This window comes from Dermacentor andersoni, chromosome 9 (assembly GCF_023375885.2).
Source record: "Dermacentor andersoni chromosome 9, qqDerAnde1_hic_scaffold, whole genome shotgun sequence".
Taxonomy (NCBI): domain Eukaryota; kingdom Metazoa; phylum Arthropoda; class Arachnida; order Ixodida; family Ixodidae; genus Dermacentor; species Dermacentor andersoni.
Genome location: NC_092822.1, coordinates 87,406,966 through 87,425,249, shown reverse-complemented (window position 1 = coordinate 87,425,249; position 18,284 = coordinate 87,406,966). Strand labels below are relative to the sequence as shown.

At 46.5% G+C, this 18,284-nt stretch overlaps 1 protein-coding gene across 1 annotated transcript in view; it reads left to right on the top strand.

Moving 5' to 3' along the window:
* The window catches only part of LOC126528372 (uncharacterized), a 336,775-nt gene that overhangs the window by 280,259 nt on the left and 38,232 nt on the right, over positions 1 to 18,284 (top strand). The window contains exons 2-4 of the mRNA XM_050176266.2: positions 13,645 to 13,790; positions 15,025 to 15,141; positions 17,182 to 17,328. Coding sequence (XP_050032223.1) covers positions 13,645 to 13,790; positions 15,025 to 15,141; positions 17,182 to 17,328 — 410 coding nt within the window. The remainder of the gene's footprint in view (positions 1 to 13,644; positions 13,791 to 15,024; positions 15,142 to 17,181; positions 17,329 to 18,284) is intronic.

The window sequence follows — 18,284 nt, the reverse complement described above, 5'->3', positions numbered from 1 at the left end:
CTATGTAGGAAGCTGCAATGATTTTCATTGTTTTGTGCTTTCCTTGATGAAACAATACAGTGTTTATTTTATCAACCGCAGACCATAAGGGCACATGGAGCGAAACTCTTCCTAAGCAGTAAGGAAAAAGAAGAAAGCAAGTTTTCGCTCCTATGTTTGAAAAGTCTAGGAGACGTAACTCATGTTCCCTTCGCGTGGTGTCAGTGGAAGTGTTGAACCGTCATATGCGTGTTATAACTTATTCAATTGCCACTATCTCACGTCATCATGCTCCACGATTTAGTTCCTCTGCAGCAAGCCTCCTTTGCATGATGACAGTATCGTCACGGTGCAAAGCATTCGCGAAAAGGATTTCAGGAGTCATGACGTGAAATTCTCCGCAAGAAGGCGGCTCCCGAAAAGCCAATGCCCAGCAGTGGTAGAAAAACTTCAGGCAGAAATAATGAAGAACGGAGAACTTCTCTTCATCTCCCGTTTATTTTTTTCCTCTCTCTCTCTTCTCTCTCTCTCTCGAATACTTTCTGGCAAAATGTAATTTGTGCACGCTGAAGCGGAAGTTCAAAATTCGGGCCTTCACTTTATTTTTTCTGTCAACTTTTACCTGTTCATTTCAGTTTTCTTAAGGGCTGCACACACAACGTGGCGTTTGTAAAATCCTACGAAAGTCGAAGAAATCGCAGCGCTGTTCCTTAGTGCCGTCTCGAGCAATATCCTCTAAACGGAGTAATTTTAAGTGGCTCGTAAATCGGGTTTTCCGCGTACTTGTACTCTCTTCTTGTTTAATTTGACATTCCCAAGTGATTATTTTTCTCGTAAATGAACTCTTTGGCCGTGAACGTGAAATATCCGCTCGCTTCCCCGCTAAAGCCCTCTTGACGTCTTGGGAGAAGTGCATTTCTTTTGTTTCGATTTCATTCGCTACAGTTTATGGATGGCTGCTCTCGTAATTGTAAAGAAAACGAACCTATTCAGCTAACTTTCGCTTATTCCTTTTTGTTGCGTCAGGAATGTGAACTGCAAGTTCACCATAACTTGGAAGCAATGTGCTCCCGCTTATAACGAGGAATGTACGAACGCTTTCTGAAAGGTGCGCCTGTCATCTGCTTTGTTCATTTTATTTATTCATTATGTTTAATATTTTTTTCACACACCAATCTGCCACTTTATTTTTCTAGCCTGTTGCGTCTTTCGCTTTAGTTTGGAGTGTTTTGTTCGAACGTGAGGTCTCACAGGAGTAATATCGGCGCTTGCCAGACTCGAGATGACATACGGGAACTGATCGATAATTTCGATTCTCAATGGTAAGGTGCGCGTAGTAGCGTGTTTTTATTTCAAGTTCATTTTTGGACATTACGGCCCCAACTTTGCACTGAATGCGAAGATGACGGAAAACCTTATTAATTTATTCATTAAAGAAAGCACTTGCGCCTTCTAGTTTAGCGTCATAATTTTCGTGCGTACGGAGCACTTGATGTATAGGATGATGTCGCCCCAGTATACAGCAAACATCTTGTGGAAGGCCCTTAAACAGAGAGTTCAAAAAGGTGTAAACAAAGAGCATAAAAGTAGTCTGTCTTAATTCTTGATCATGTGCCGGATCTTTCTTATTAATTGCCTGCGCAAGATAACGCAACCATCATAATTTAGCTGAAATTCTTACAGACTGGCACCACGAAACGCACGAACAATTTTTTGAGAGAAATAAAGTAGCTGGCGGCCCACTTGCTGAAAGGATGCATTATAATGCCATGGAGCTAAGTAAGTTGATTTCGTTCCAATTGGGGCCGATTCGACTTGCTCGAAAGGTCAACAAACAACAACTTTCACGAGGTCTCACATGTAAATGTATAACGATAAAAATTCCGCTCGGAGCGTGGTCTTCCCTGAATATTCCTCACGTACTGTAGGATAACTTTAGGAATAACGTCAGGGTGGTCCTTGGTGTGATTTAGGGGTCGATATATAGAACGCAGCCTGTTAATAATATCAGACTTTTCACGAAATCAGCACTTACTGGCTTGAATCGCGCTACTGCAACATGTGCCAGAAATCACGAAACCTAATTTTGTCAGCTATAACATTTTAGGGATCTTATTTTTTTATCGAATATAGTTTGCTTGTTTAACGAGTACGCTTCAGTAAAAGGAAAAAAAAAATCGTAGAGATCAAGAAACGTAATCGTGCCGTAGGCCGAGGCCATCTCTCCAGTGCAAAGATAACAAAGGAATGCCCGGCACTTGCGTCGTAAATGCAATTAGCGCGTTCTGTCGTACGAGTGAGGTGCTGTCATAGGTGACAGATATGGAGCTCCACTTCGAACACGGCTTCGTACGCATGTTCACTTCTCTGCGCACTCTTTATCCAAACTCTCTTACCCACAATAATAGTCACCTTGTGGAGAAGCCGACTTGCGCCATTGGCGCTTGTTGAGATTTTAAAGCTCGCACTATTCAAGAGAGAGAGAGAGTAAACTTTAATGAACACCAGCAGTTCTGTCGGCTGGGCCTAGGCCTCCCACGATGGGACGTCGAGGTCTTGCCTCTTCGCCGCTTCGTAGGCCTGCTGGGTCGCCCAGAGTTGGTCGTCGAGATGGGAGCTGCGCAGGGCGGCGTGCCATCTCGACGAGAGGGTCACGGGATTAAGCTCTTGGTATTGATCTTTGCACTCCCATAGCATGTGGGGGAGTGTTGCCGATTCAGTTTTACAGACCTTGCACGTCTGGCTCGGGTAGATGTCGGGGTATATAGTGTGATAGCGTGTGAGGGAGGGGTATGTATTCGTCTGTAGCAGGCGAAGGGTGGTTGCCTGTGCCCTGTTTAACTTGCGGTGAGGGGTGGGGAAGGTTCTTCTTGCGAGGTAAAATTTTTTTTTTTTGCCGCACATGTAGGCGATGACTCCGCTACCTTTATTAGCAAGCACCGCATTCTCTAACTTTCGTGTCAAACGTTCTCAGATAATACACATGTCGTATGTGGTCCGGTGGGCTTCATAGGTTAAGTATAATGTTATGTTAATGTTAGTTAATGTTAACTTGCGGTGAGGGGTGGGGAAGGTTCTTCTTGCGAGGTAAAATTTTTTTTTTTGCCGCACATGTAGGCGATGACTCCGCTACCTTTATTAACAAGCACCGCATTCTCTGTAACTTTCGTGTCAAACGTTCTCAGATAATACACATGTCGTATGTGGTCCGGTGGGCTTCATAGGTTAAGTATAATGTTATGAGCCGTGTGGCTCTTTCGAACGTCATTATAATAAACCGCATAAGTAAATGAAGGTCACAGAAAGGTGAGATATTTTCTCTCAAATGTTAACGGCATCGAAATAAATGGTGCGTTTGACTCGTGGTCCTTTGAGCGCTCTAGAGCGCTATTGATAGTGCTGTGTACATTCGCGTGGTTGAAATCGAGGACCCGAACACACGCGCCCCGGTTTATTCGGAGCTCTGGGCTCCAGCTCAGAGCGCTCGGAATCGCTCCCAACCTTAAAGGCGGAAGCGCCACCGAGATACGCCAGAAACTTTACCACGTGACTACTCCGATTGCTCTGGGAGTTGCTAGCATATTCCGCTGGAGCAAGTCTTTTCTGGCTGCTATTTCTTGAGGGCTCTGCATCGCTGCAAACCTGGTTGGAGCTCTGTAGGAACCAGTCGAACGTACATAAGATGTTTATTTTGAGGATTGCGTAAATAAAACGAATTCTGGGATATTACGTGCCAAAACCACAATTTTATTACGAAGCCCGCCGTATAAGAGGAGGAGAGGGAGGGTGAGGGGGAGTCCGGAATAATTTTGACCACCTGGGGCTCTTTAACGTGCTCCAAGTGTACGGCACATGAGCACTTTTGCATTTCAGCCCTATCGAGGAATTCTGCAGTCCGATACTGCAAGCGGGCGTCCTGGAAGTGCATTTCCAGACTGCCGAGCTAACGCCACCTGGACCGAACACCTTAACTATCAACCTAGTCAACCATCCGCGTAAGGTATTGGACTGTAAGGACCAGCCAATCAACCACACAAGGGCGTAAATCGTAAGGGTACGAGGGTTGCGGCACGCTCGGCGAGAATTTTAAGCCTCCCCGCGCAGCAGCTTGTAGTGGCACAAGCTTACAGCTGATGACGACTATGGTGTGCGGCGAAGCGGCTCAGTACTGTGATAACTGACAGCAGACGCTAAAGCAATGTCATGTATCACCTGCAACATTCCAAGTGGCGTTTTCTCCAGTAAATGCATCAATTTCTTACGCTTCTAAATCAAGACATGGAGTACAAAGAAGTCTGTAGCTTGGATTGAGATCAAGAAAACCGGAAAGCTCCAAGTTGTTTTGTTGCTTACTAGAGAGCTTTCACGGCAGTTCAACTGAATAAACGAAAACGTATGCCCGGGAAATGTAGGTATTTCGTTGTTAAGCCTTGGAGACCACTTTGGCTCAGAAATTAGCATGTCGCTTCTTATTCTTGATAGCTGACGCAAGTTGCGCGCTGACGTTGCAGCAACCTTTAGGGTGTTCAAGTGATTAAACTGTCATTTACTAATATAACTTCTGGCTTCTGCTTGCTTTCGCAGTTAAAGAATCCATAATTAAAGGCCAGACATTTCTAAGGCATTTTTTTTTTGCGTGCTGCTGTACATTGTTTGTGTGCAGATGCTAATACAGCCCACTGAAGCGAAAATTATACTGCATATTCCTAGTTTATTGCTGCTGATTGCCACTATTGGCTTAACACCACCATCATTATTTCTTCCTTTCTTTTTTTTTTGTGCGTGGAGATGCGTTCGGGAAAGCGCAGCAGACGCCAAACGTTATGAAGCAAAGAGAATGTCCGGCAGGGTGCGTCACGTGATAATTTCCAAGCCTTGTCTTATAAATTTTACAGGTATCGGCGTGGGGCGAGTGTAGCTTAGATACGCCACTCGCATTGAGGAGTGCCTCAGGAGAGAAGCTGTCACGTGTGATTCCTTAAGGCCAACCACTTACCAAATAATGCCTCGAATTCCTCAAAAAACCATGTGTAAGGCGGAATGTTTAAAGAGCCAGCGCGCTTACGGACCCAACAAGCGGGACCAAGATGGTTGGGGGAAGCGTTACAGAACGCTAGCCTGACGACGCTGGCAGCCGCGCGTCATATTTCCTTATAAATTTTTTAAGATATGTTTTTTGTCTTGTATTGTTTTGTTTCATGCAATGACAATGACACTTCTGTTTTAAATTTTCTCAACACTGCGGGCTAGGATTGCTGCAGCCTAAGCTTAACGTATCACTACATAGTCAAATCGAACGGACACCTGCCTTAATAACCGGACGGGCGGCAAGCTTACGTCAGCGCCGTTAATATGTGCTTATAACTGTGTTTCATCGCGTCACCGGTTTTAATCAGATCTGCAATAAGAAACTGCTTTTCGATAAGTCGTATGAGAGCTAACTCCCTTTCACGCCTAAGGAAGAGATTATTGCTTGCGAATCCAGCGCCCCTAGCTCTAAACATGTCCGATGCCAAGTCAAGCCCACCTGGCGGTCGAAAGAGATGGGTTTTTTTCCGGGGCGTCGTATTTCGCGGGGCTGCTTTCATTGGATCGGGGTCTTCGTCCCCGTCGCCAAATTAGGTGCGACAGCGCTAGTGCACACGTTGACTTTTTCCCCGCACGACAAAAAGGATTTCCTGGGAAACGTTCGCTCGGTTAACATTTTTGCTTTTATTGCGACATAGTTTTATAACTTTCCTATCTTCAGAATCTTTCTTCTTAATTCCAGCAGCGAGCGTTAAAATCCGCGAAAAAAAAATAACGATGTTTCCAGTTGTGCTGAATAAGCCGGTGGGCTTACGTTATCGCTTCCGTCTTTCTTTCTTTTTTTTACATTTTCTGTCAATGATTGTTTAAGGCCACGCTTGTTAGAGCGAGAACGATGAACACTGACAACACTTCGTGAAAATTACGTTTCAGATCTTCGTTGGTATATACGGTTGTTTATTTAAAGCTTTGTTTAATTCAAGCACTCGAAAAATCTTGTCGGATTGTGCGCCCGCACGTGGCATCAGAAATCTCTTTACAACCACCCTCCGTCACAGCCGCTTTTCTGGCTTATTAGAAAGACAGATTTCCATCCGCGCCGGCCGACGCCATTCCGAGGCAGCAAATGACAATGTTCACAATAGAGTTTGCCACCACCTCATTCCCAGAATAGTTTGGCGAAGGTGCCGAAGCTTCGAAATTGAGATGACGAATCCCGTTTACAGGAGTATCGTTCTCCGGACTGTGTTGGTGCGTTAATGTGGTTTTTCGATACGCGCGTGTGGGATAAGATAAACATCTTCTCGGGCCTGGAATGCTCAAAGTGTCAAAAAAGGTTTGCTAGCAAGAAAAGTAAAAATAAAAAAATAGACAGAACTCTGGTTCTGTTATCGTTTTCCTACCGTGGGAATGACAGTTAGTACACCGACTTGGTCCCATCTTATCTTTTGTGGCTTCAGACATTCTTGTGACATTATTTATAACGCTTTATCATTTAAAAATTTGAAAGCACAAGTTGTTTTCTAAGTGCCGCAAAACAGCTAGTATTTGTGTACCTAGGCTATCAGTGTTAATTTTTGCTATTGTAACGTAATATGTTGTTAACATTGTCGCATAATTTGCAAAGTCACGAAGCCATTTGAAGACCGAAGCGTGTGGTTTAGGAAACTGCATGTCGTACCATGCCGGCTGCACCACAGTGCTTGTATCTCCCACAGTTCTCCCATCGTTGTATCTCCCATTGAGCCAGAGTTATCGCTAAAACTTTTTGTACTAACCTCTAAGAAAAGAAAAGGCGTGTCAACCAAAGTCGACGATAATGACAACGTCTACGTACAAACTGTGGCATTAAAGATGACGCAATGTTCTATAATGGCATAATATTTCTTGCGTTATTTGACTCTTTTTTGCCCTATATTTTCTTTATTCGTGTCGAGCTTTCGGCATCAGGCACTAAGGGTCTTAGAGGCAAACTCTCTTTGCGCCATTTTCACGAGAACGAACTGTCCGCCCCGGTATCGACGGCGAACTGTGGCTTCTTCTGCTTTCTGCACAGTGGTCTGCTGAGCCAGACGTTTCCTTGTTGCAGCCGCTCGCGTAGCTCTACGATTCGCTTCTTCAGCAATGGTTCGTACCTTGCGAGGAGGTGCCATAACGCACACCGAAGAGCAGACAAAGGTATGGAGACTACGCGGCACGCATGCCGCATGCCTCGAGACGCGGCACGATACGATACAACTGCTGCGTGCCCTGACACTTGGTGGAATACAACGCAATCGCAACGCAAAGTTGCCACGTGTAGACGCTACGCGGCGCACATCTCACATCGCGTGACAAGTGGCAAGGCACGATGCGCTGAATGGATGTTATGAGCGTCCCCTTGGAAACGGGGCGGTGGGTTGCGCCACCAAGCTCTTGCTAGTATACTGCCTAATGTCCTTCCTAGGTTTAACAATGAAAAAAGAAGAAAAAACACTATGAACTATCATGCCCAAATTTTCTGATCCCCTATTGCGAACTGTGCTTTCGTACGTCTCCGTCTCCTGTCGTTTCCCTACTTTTCTTCCACCAATTCTCCAATCGCCTCTTACTAATGCCTATTGCGGACATGTTTGCTTTACCAGTGCTCCCGCTGAACCCAAGGGCTTCAGGGAGGCCAGTGGTGGCTAAATCGACAGCTGGGTAGACGTCTTCACATTCTAATAAAACATGCTCCGTCGTTTCCCTAGCTTTACTGCAGCAAGCACATGCTTCTCCTTCCTTCTTTTATCTCGCTTTATAGGTGCGTGCAGGTGCATGTAGCGCAACCGCCACATGGCGCGCCACCTGGTGCAAGCACTTGCAAATGCTATGCAAAGTGTGCACGTATCGACGCTACGCGGCGCGCATCTTACATTGCGTGACTCCTAGCGCGCTTGAGCGCCTGTATAGGGCGTGTTTCCGCAGCAGCTAGCAAGCGCTGGCGTGACGCAAATGCGGCCCGATAGCTCCACCGCCAGGACCATCGAGTGCGCTTACGACGGTCTCCTATGGAGCTGCTCCTTCAGCTTACGCTGTCACTCTGCTGCTTGTGCCGCGCGGGCCTGTGGCATTTGCATTGTTTTGTAATGGGGTGGGGTGGGGGGGGGGGGGTAGGAGGAGGTTGCAAGAGGCCATAGAGGTGGTTCGTGCGCAGTCTGTGGTGCTGTGTGGTTAATTCTGCGTTATACTGGCGCTAATTAGGCCTATACGGTTAACTTTACATACTCATCTTAATTATCGCTTCTTGCCTTGTTGTGACATAGATTTGTTGCTTTCACCCGCCGCTACGCAGACATCGTCGGCCTGTCAAACACCTATGATTGCGGACACTATGAGAGGCCTGAAATGCTAGAACGCATACTATGCGATTGCCCAGCGTATATTCTGGAGCGAATTACGTTGGATAATTCCCTAGCCAGCGCTGGCAGGCAACCAGTGTGGGAGGACGCTATTATCGGCTCATGGCCCTACACTGCAACTTCAATGCGGACAACCAAAGCGATCTGGAAGTTTGTGCATGACACGAAACTAGACGAGCTGCTCTAGTAGGACCACTGTATAAAATGTAAGGTTGACCAATTTTTAGCAGTACCGCACGAGCGGTGGCTGGCCGCCCGGTCAGTGTATTCCAACCGCGCGAAGCGACGAGATCAGCAAGAGTAGCGCAGGCGCACCAAGTTCTCTAGAAGCCGTTATCTCCGATAAGCCAGGGAGCTTGCCCCGAGTTAATCGCGCAGGGGCTGTGTCGTGTAAGTGTAAAGAGCTGTAGCAGACGAAACTTGCGCTTCCAGTGAATTTCGCGCGCATGGGCTACTCTTGCTGATCTCGTCGCTTCGCGCGCTTAGAAGCCGCTGACCGGCCGGCCAGTCGACGTTCGCGCGGTACTGATAAACAAAGGGTAGACTGTGCATAAGCACTCATCACTTTTCATCACCATCCGTTCCAGCACTTTCACTCCTCTTCCCTATTCTCCTGTACAGTGTAGCAGACTAGAGCCCACTAGCTCTGCGAAGCACCTGGATCCATCCAAGTGGTGGCGTGGACTTTGCTGTAACCAGCCCTTGAGTCCCTTCGCCTTTCGCGTATTGCAGTTTCCCCTTTCTCCTGCGGCATGTGAATGAAACTGGTCCGAGTTTGGAGATGTGCGCACGAAGCTGCGCAATAGGCTCCCAAGGGATCACGTGCAAAAACTTGTGTACGCGCACTCGAACCTCAATGTCCGAGGGGCTTCGCGCGCGTCACAGCGAGGCATTCACTCGTCAGGCGGAAAGGAATCGGACGCAGATTGATACAAATGTCGGTCATGGCGCTTCGGTGCGAAATCAATGCCTTCGCGTGAAATCGCGCCTAGATGTTAAACCCGGAAGCCCTGCTGCGACCTTTGTATTACAGTAAGGTAACAATTATATTATGTTCAGTGTTGGAGCAACAAATGTGTTTTTCATAGCTCTGTGCGCAATCGTCTTTCTTTTTTTCAATTTTTTTTATTTCTCTGAAAAACATAACACATCAAAGAAACCAGTTTTTCTTTGTTTCACGTGCCTCAAAATTTCACGAAATTGTACATCTCGATCCACTGGACACGCGCGGTGCACTCGTGTGGGGCGTTGGAGGGCATCCAGAGACGCGCAGTTCATTTGGTTGCAAAATCGACGAAGCCAAATGGAGCAGGCACCGTCGCTCCCCTCTCAAACCACCCTGCCAGGAACCAGGGCGGCCTTCTGGCTTCCGCTACTGGCATCATCGTTCTGCGCACATGACCGCGTGCGTATCGCAATGTAGCGCATACATTGGCCTCAGCGGAATGGAGTGTATGCGCGTCCAGGTGACTCTATATCTAATCTTTTTTTTTTTTTTTCATTTTGCGATAGTCTCCTGTACCATCGACGTGCTACTATACTGTAACTTCGTGGTTGTCGTTCTTGGTTATCGCGCCAGCGTTGTGACACACCTGGTTTCTGCCAGAACGCTGTTCTAGCGGGTGCATCATAAATTGTCGCTCATCCTGCTTCGCGCCGCGTCACCTGGGTGTATTGTTACGACAACGTGTGTAAGACAAAACTGATTATTCTTTTTTTGTAACTACCTACCTGACGCTGCGGCGAACTGTTTGACAGTGGATTTGTTTGTGAAATGTGTATACGCTTGTAATATTGATACTTTATTGCTTTCCGGTGTTCCCATTTGTTTCAGTTCTTGCTGAAATTCAGTTTCGCGCTGTGATTCTTGCACTAATTGTTCAACGCACTCCCACGCGAGTCCGGAAGAAAGCCCGTAGTGGTAAGGGGACAGTGATTACGGCAGCTGCTTCGTCCAAGTACATCGAGTTATGCTGAAGTCAAGATGGTAAATTAGTTTTTTTTTTTTTTCAGAATGCACTATTACAGTTTGTGATGCTCAACTTTTTTCACGTCAGCCCTCCGCAAGTGGCCAAAAGTTTTCGGTCTGCGCCCACTTCGCCTGTCTGCCAGGCGACGGCACAAAACAGCGACAGACTTGCCACCTCAAAGTGACGTGTACGCATTAAGTATGCATTAATATGCCGAAAAAAACATAATTTTTTTTCGGAATAGCCGGAGGCTGCCCCGTTCCGAAATGAATGAAGAATGGCTGCCCGCCGATCGCTCAGACACTGTCGATGTCGGGGAGAATGAATTTATTTGCGTGTAATGAACCTTTTTTTTGCGTGGCAGTAACGTTGTCAAGCCCTTTCGGCACGCACACAACATCGCTCTGCCAAATTTTCGTCGCTCAGAATCCTTTTTAACGGCGTTTTTATCATTCCTTTGGACGACGCCGAAATTTTCTACCAGACACCAAAGCTAAGCAAGGAGAAGTGGTGCAATCACCGACGCCGACACACCCTCCTCATCCGGGTACCTACTTTCACTGCGCGAGCTCCACCCCACCGATCCCCTCTCCACTTCTTCGCCTCTAGTGAGCCAATTAGAAAAGAAAAACCTGTCAATTAAGGCAACGCTATTCGCTTTGCAAGCAAACAAAAGCCACCTCCTATAAACGAGGTGTACATTTCATTGGCCTCTTCAAACAACGCTGCGAGACACCGCCCGATCACTGCGTTGGCGGCTACGTAAGTTTTACGTCAGAAGATTGGAATGAAACCAGATTTCAACAATTTTGCGCTATAGGGCTCGTGGTGTATGGGTGAACGCTTGTGCGATAACTTCGGGAAAGTTTCAGCACTGACACAATAAATACAGTTAACTGAAATAATTAAACAATGCCGTCAATTTATTTATCTCGAAGGTGCGGGGACGTGGTTGGATGAGTGGAGGTTACGTGCCAGAACCACAATATGAATATGAGGCATGTCATCATGAATGACTCCGGAGTAATTTTGATTACGTGGGTTTCTTTGACGTGCACCGAAGTTTACGGTCCGCGAGCTTTTTTTTTTACATTACGCCGTCAGCGGATGGCGGTCGCCGCGACAAGGATCGAACCCGTGACCTTGAGATCAGTCAGCGAAACGTCGTAGCCACTGCTCTAGAACGGCGGGGAACCTGTACAATTCTACGCTGTAAAACCCGTTTATGTTGTCAGCTCTTGGAGTACCTTCGGTAGTGGCAAAACGCAACAAGTTCTACCCCTAGATGCTAGATCCAATTAGGACGTTTTTATGCGTTGTTCCTTAAAGAATCGGCTACACGATGGCCTACCCACCGTTCTTTCAGTAGCAATGTAATGACGAGAATAGCTGACCTTTCGCCGGAAGACGGAACGTAAAACAAAAGGGGGAAAGCTGCGTTAAGGCCTGTTGAAAAAAAAGGTTACTTTGCCGGTAGTCGACATTTACTAAATCCACGCGGACACAAAAGGCTGCGAAACAGTCGCTTGACAGGAACGCGTCGCTGGAACGATCCCCCGTGCGCAGGCACTTTGATCCTAGAGGAACAAGTAGTACGCTTGGAACGAGCAGCTCGAAAAAAAAAATATACCAAAAGGGAGATGTACAGGTAATAAATTACGCGCTCTGGACTTTTTGTCGCTGGGTTTAAAAAAATTTCTTAGCGTCTTTTTCTTTAACAAAGAACGTGTTTCGCATAGCATCAATACTCAGTCGGGTTTCGGATTTCGAGGGGATTTTCTATGCAAATAGATCTCGTGATTGCCTCTGAAACATTTAGTTTCTTGCATTTCCCCGCGCTTTCGCGCGTCCATGCTACCTTTTGTTCTTTAGCTTTTCATTTCCCTTCGCGCATACAAAGTGCGCTTTAAGGAGAAACCGGATAGCGACAGTGAGCCTTATCCCCGTAGCAGCATTTACCTTCTTTGGCGATGTTCGGCAGCAAACGACAGACAATGCAAATTTTGGCACGCTGCCTCTTGTGCCTCTCTATTGAGCCAGTAATGATATGCTAACGAGGTGCGTGTCGGGGTGCGGCATGAAAGGTGCTCGGCGCCGATATTCCGCGTCTTCCGGAGAAAAAAAAGAACGAAGGATCGGGTGATTTGGGGGCTTCGGGGAACACGCGTGGCCGCAGGCTGACATTGCGTAATGGAGGTGCTGAAATTGCCAGATAACGGTGCTTTAATTTTGCCGCTGATTGTTGTCCCGTCTCGCCGTACGCAAGCCCTGCAAGGATGCTCTCGCAGTCATGCTGAAAAAAAAAAAGAAAGCTGCCCATATCTCGCCTCAGTTACATTGTAAGCTTACGGGATTTCGCAACCACCCTCTTCATCTACCTTTCCTTTTTTCATTTTGTTTCGTGACTGAGCATGCTTCGTCATGCACTCTCTCTTCTCGTTTCAAGCGAGTCAGCGTTTATGCTATGAAAGGGAACACAGGCTCCTATCGCCGCCTTATTTCGGTGCTTAGGATGTATGACTGTTGTGAGAACTCGTGTTCCTCTTGCCTGATAAGTAAATCTCGAGTGCGAATGTGCGTCAGTTAAGCCCCATGACACACTTATGTTCAAAATGCGTTGAAGTGCAGCATTTATTTATTTGTTTGTATGTGGCCGTACGCTCGGAAGCTCTTGCATCTTGTTAAGCCCACAAACGCAATATGGCGACCTTAACTGAGCACCGCATTCAAGTGCGTCGCTCACTCATCCGCGTGTTGTGGCACCACGCCTTAATGGCGTGCGTACGAAACGGCGAGGTGAACATCCATTCCAGCTGGCGCGCCTCTCGAACGGCGGAAACTTGTTCGGTTCCTTGTATGCTGCTCTGGTGTCCGTGCGGTCAAGAAAGAATCTTAGGTACGCGGGCGTTCTTGAGGCTCCATGTGCTACATTTCGTCTGGGCTGACGAAGTACTTGTGGACTGACAAGAGCTGCGCGGGAGCAAACTTTTCTTCGCCACAATAATAATAAAAAAGAAACATGCTACACGACTGTCACTTTCTCCGCAGTCCCGTCACAGCTCCCAATGCGTTAGCAATGCGCGAAGCATCGCATGGATCACTGGCCATGAGCTCCAGCGCTGTCTTTTAATATGAATGACCACAAATCTTGTAACAGGCGGTTGCTTCGGTTGCTACTTTTAATCAGATTATAATGTAGTGTCTCCTAGATGTAGCACGTGCCAAAATGTAACAGTCAAGGGGTAAGGCAGAATTTGACATTTCCCTATCGGAATTTTCCTGTGCAGAGATCCAGCGTGTACAGAGCCAGAACGGCAGCAGCGCCCGGTCGTCCCACACCTGGGTGCCACCGGGACCTCTCATGGACATCCACAAGGGGCGCTCGGTGCGACTCCAGGTCCGCGTGCAAGTGCCCGTGAAAGACCACCCGAACGTAAGCGCACCATGTCTTAGCAAAAGATAAAATAAAAAATAATGGACAGATTTTTTACGCAGCAGAAACGAGCACTGCATGAAAAGCAACCACAGGTTACGTTAAGAAACGAGAAAACGAAAGAAACCATCGAAGAGCATTAATTTACACTACGATTAAGTGTTACAGTCGAGCCTGCTTATAACCGATCGGCTTTATGCGCTAAATATAGTGCGATATGTCAGGAATTTAGACAGACCCAAAATAATCGATGCCTCCGCTGTACACCAATGTGTTACCTCTTATTAGGGCGAAGCTTTCCTGATCACAGTGGCTCGATGCTGCTGGGTGCAGCCGCTGCCTTGCCTGATAGCTTATGCTGAAAAAAGAAAATGAATTATCTCCCTGACGCAGGCACCGAAGCTTGGCCCCGCAGCATAGCAGCCTGATGCCCTAATCGCCAGGCTACAATTTCACGTGTACTTCGATCGTCATCTAGCACTTTGAGAGGATCGCCGCGTGCGTCGCATTGCGTAACATTGGCGCGCGAGAGCGCATGTGTGCGTGCCAGTTTCCTTGACGTCAGTGATGGAGGAATGAGAGTGGGCAAATATCATTTGATGAAACGCTCTATCAAAAATTCGCTTCACAAAGATTCCAAATGTGCGTTGGATGTGCACAATTCCTTGTGCTGTCCTTTCAATTAAGAATTGCCGTTCCGTTTAGGCTCGCTACATGCGTAGTGACGACGAAATTGGTGCCGTGGCATAACTTGGTTGACTATTACTTCTATTCATGGCCGCATTTCTCGTAATGTCGCTGTGAAAAGAAAATTAGCGTCAACCCGAATTGTAGCACGAAGCTACAAACGAAGCCCGTACAGGCTTCTCAGAAAAAAAAACCTCGCAGTTGATGAAAAATTCGGTTAGAGGGCGAATCAATGGATAACGTCGTTTGATTCGCCCTAGCTCTGAGATTGGCTAGCCTCCTGGTTAGCTAAAATATTAGAGTGACTGCCCCGGTCAAGGCGTTGGTCCCTTGTTCGAACCTCGGACCGGGACGAATTTTTCTTCAACTGCGAAGTTTTCTTTCTGAGAAACCTGTATGGGTTTCCTTTGTAGCTCCGTGCTACAATTCGGGCGGATGCCAATTTTTGTCGTTTATGTACTTTCCTCCACCTTGCGGGCTTCCGCAGAACTGATTTGTCATTTCAATGTCGCTGTATTTCTTTTTTTTCTCTTTTCTGCGTATATAGTTCAACTTCGTCGGCAAACTGCTGGGACCCAAGGGCAACTCATTGAAAAGGCTTCAGGAAGAGACGCAGACTAAGATGGCTATACTCGGCAGGGGCTCTATGAGAGACAAAGCAAAAGTAAGTGCGCTCACGTTTTGTTTACGTGACCTTGTCTCTCAGCCGACGTTCCTATCAACTGAAGCCTTATATACCATTGTTTTTTTAAACCTAACGGTCCCAGTACATCTCCAAATAAGCATGACACCAAATTGTAATTCCAATGCGCCTAAGAAGCCTTCAATTTTTTTGTCATGGTTCTTCTCACCGCTGTACTTCTACTGGCTGACCTTGGTTAGAAGAAAGAAGAAAGAATGTCTTAAAGTCCGATGACTAGGATTACGTTGCGAAGTGATTCTTCATCACAACATTTCTCGCGTCGTCTTGCAGAGTGATACAGAAGCTTTAGGGTCGTCCACTAATGCTTCATTAGTATCATTTATAGTTTGCGTTCAATATTTTTTCCTCTAATTATTGAAGAAAAGGTGCATTGACTTATGTGACGCCCAGAAGAGGTATCTATTACTTAAGGCAGCTCTGCAATTACTCTCGTGAGCTCTGCGCCGCGGCCCATACGTACAATTGGTGACCGGTGTACAATTACACTACCATCAAGCGGCGAACAGAATCCATGACATAGAGCTTCAGCAGCTACCTGGGCACTGCAACATTACTGGCAATGAAAGTGCCCGCAAAGCGGCCGGTGAGGCACATGGAGTATGCGAAAGCACCTCGATACCATTGTCGAGAACGGATGCAACACGGAAACTCAGAGGTTTTTCTCATATTAGTACTCTAAGAAACATGGGATACACCAGAGTTCGCCAACCGGCGCTTATATGCCATAGATCCACGTATGATATTACATCATTTACCCGGCATTGCTCGACGTGAAGAAACGTTATTGTGATGACTGTTACTAGGAGTTTCTGTCACGAGCGCCTACTCACTGCTAATTGGAATGGCGGACAGCCCCGACTGCAGCACGTGTAGTGTTGAAGAAACGATCAAGCATATCTTGCGCGACACTGGGAAGATTGCCCTCCGGACAGCTTTAGAGCAATTGGTAGGCAAACCTTTCACCGAAGAGGTCTTCGTATGATGGCCTCGTGCGTCTGCTATGTACAAAGCCACAAAAGCGCTGCTGCGTCTCTTGTAATACACCAGTCTACTTGATCCCTTGTGGTTCACTCAGTGATGAACGCTTGAATGTGTGTGTGTGCCAATGTAAAGTGTGAACTTGCTTATTCCTTCTCATCTTTCAATGTCCTTTCCCCAGTGCAGCTTAGCCTCCGGGCTCCGCCTGGTTAACCTACCTGCCTTTCCCCTCTGACTTCTCGCTTGTCTCCCTATTATTAAAGCTCATATTGTGCACTTCAAACCGAAGCTCCTTGAAGTACCTCTTGCTTGTTTCTGTAACAGTAAATGATCTTTTACTCTTAAGCTCAAGTAGTCTCGAAAACAAATCACGTAGGAGTCATAGACCTCAGAATTTCTACATAAGTTTGAATGTGACATAAGTAAGTTAACGAGATTACTTGTCTCGGTAGTTTTCTTGAACCATACTCTTAATTCCGCATCATCTAAGTGTCATTCGGTAATTAGTTTTGCCTGCGACATTCATATAAGTGCCGAGTTATACTTGGCCCCATTTATTGGATTACATCGCTTGTTGTGGACTTAAAACCACAATGTATCTTATAGCGTGCGTGACATATGACATATTCGACGATTTCATGGAAACATTGGTGCCTGAATTTTGTTAGACATCTGTTGTCATCGAGAACGTTTATGTTTTACGGGTATTGCGCGAACGATCGACGTTTCATCTCATTCTAGCTGGCGTCCTAGGCCTGAGCAATAGCGTAAAGGAAACAGCAGGTTGTGAAAATTTGATGAAAATAGTGAAGTTGATACGCGAAAAACCATAGACGATGTGGTTAAACTGATTTATAAGGAGCTAGTCAATGCGGATTTGGAGAAAGCGTCTACTGCCACTCCCATGAATTAGCTGTAAATGTCTTGTTCATTCCTTCCAATTTTCTTGAGCTTTATGTTTTCGGTCTTGTCTCACGCATGCATCGGTGTGTCGCACGTGCTTCTTCTTTGGTGTTCTTCCAGGAGGAAGGCCTGCGGCAGCTGAAAGACCCCAAGTATTGGCACCTTCACGAGGAGTTGCACGTCGAGGTGAATGCCTTCGCACCACCGGCTGAAGCATACAGACGCATGGCCTTCGCCCTGACTCAGCTCAAGCCCTTTCTTGTGCCCGTAAGTAGGGCAGCGAGGACGTTGATCGTGTTTCTTCTTTTTTCTTCCCTTGACTGTTTTTCAGACTAGCAGCGGCTTCACTTTGATTAGAGGAAACTATCGGTTCTCTTGGGTCTACTTTTTTCAGTGTCGTGAAAGAAGCTCATCATGCAAGGCCTATGAACGGATTTTGCTAAAAGCTAACATCCATGAGCTAATGAAAAAAGAACGTTGCACTACGTGACTGTTTTTCCGAATGAAATCTGTAGTACTTGGAATGACGGGCGTTTGAAGCCTTAACATGTTTAAGCGAACATTTCTCTCCATGCCGCTAAATTGATCATCCTCCTCAGGTGTCTTTCATGCATGCATTGTGCACTTAAGACATACGCTTGGTGCAAGTGCGAGATGTATTCCATTTGTGTTCGGCTTGTGACTGTTTATTGAAAGAGAGCGAAAACTCTTTAATGAACTCGACAGAATTCTGCACACGAGTGTGTAGCCGCTTACGTGTTACATTGCGGGGAAAAGAGATACCGCGGACCAAAATACCCTAGGAGGAGGATGACGGGAAAATAAAAAACAAAGCAAGCAAATATATGATCATGGTATGTAACAGGTGAGACAAAGGTGATGGTGTTGACGTACGCATAGTCGAGCTTGTCAGTTAAACCAGTGTTTTGAAGGCATGAGAGTGAGTGAGTGAACGAAACAACTTTATTCGGTCCACAATAGGCGTGAGTAAACACAATGTCACCTGGCTAGGCGTCAGAAAACAAAATGAAAAGCTTTAAGTTTCTTTGAAGAAGAAGACTTGGGACGCGGTATGCTTCCTAGCTCTAATGATTTTTGCAAGTAGAGCCAGTTGTACTAAAATAATAACGTGTTTCGTCTCTGTAAGCTGCTGCAGAAAGCGAGACGGCCTGCGCTAATATTTGCCTCATCGACACCCACGACAAAGCACTCCGAACGCAGCA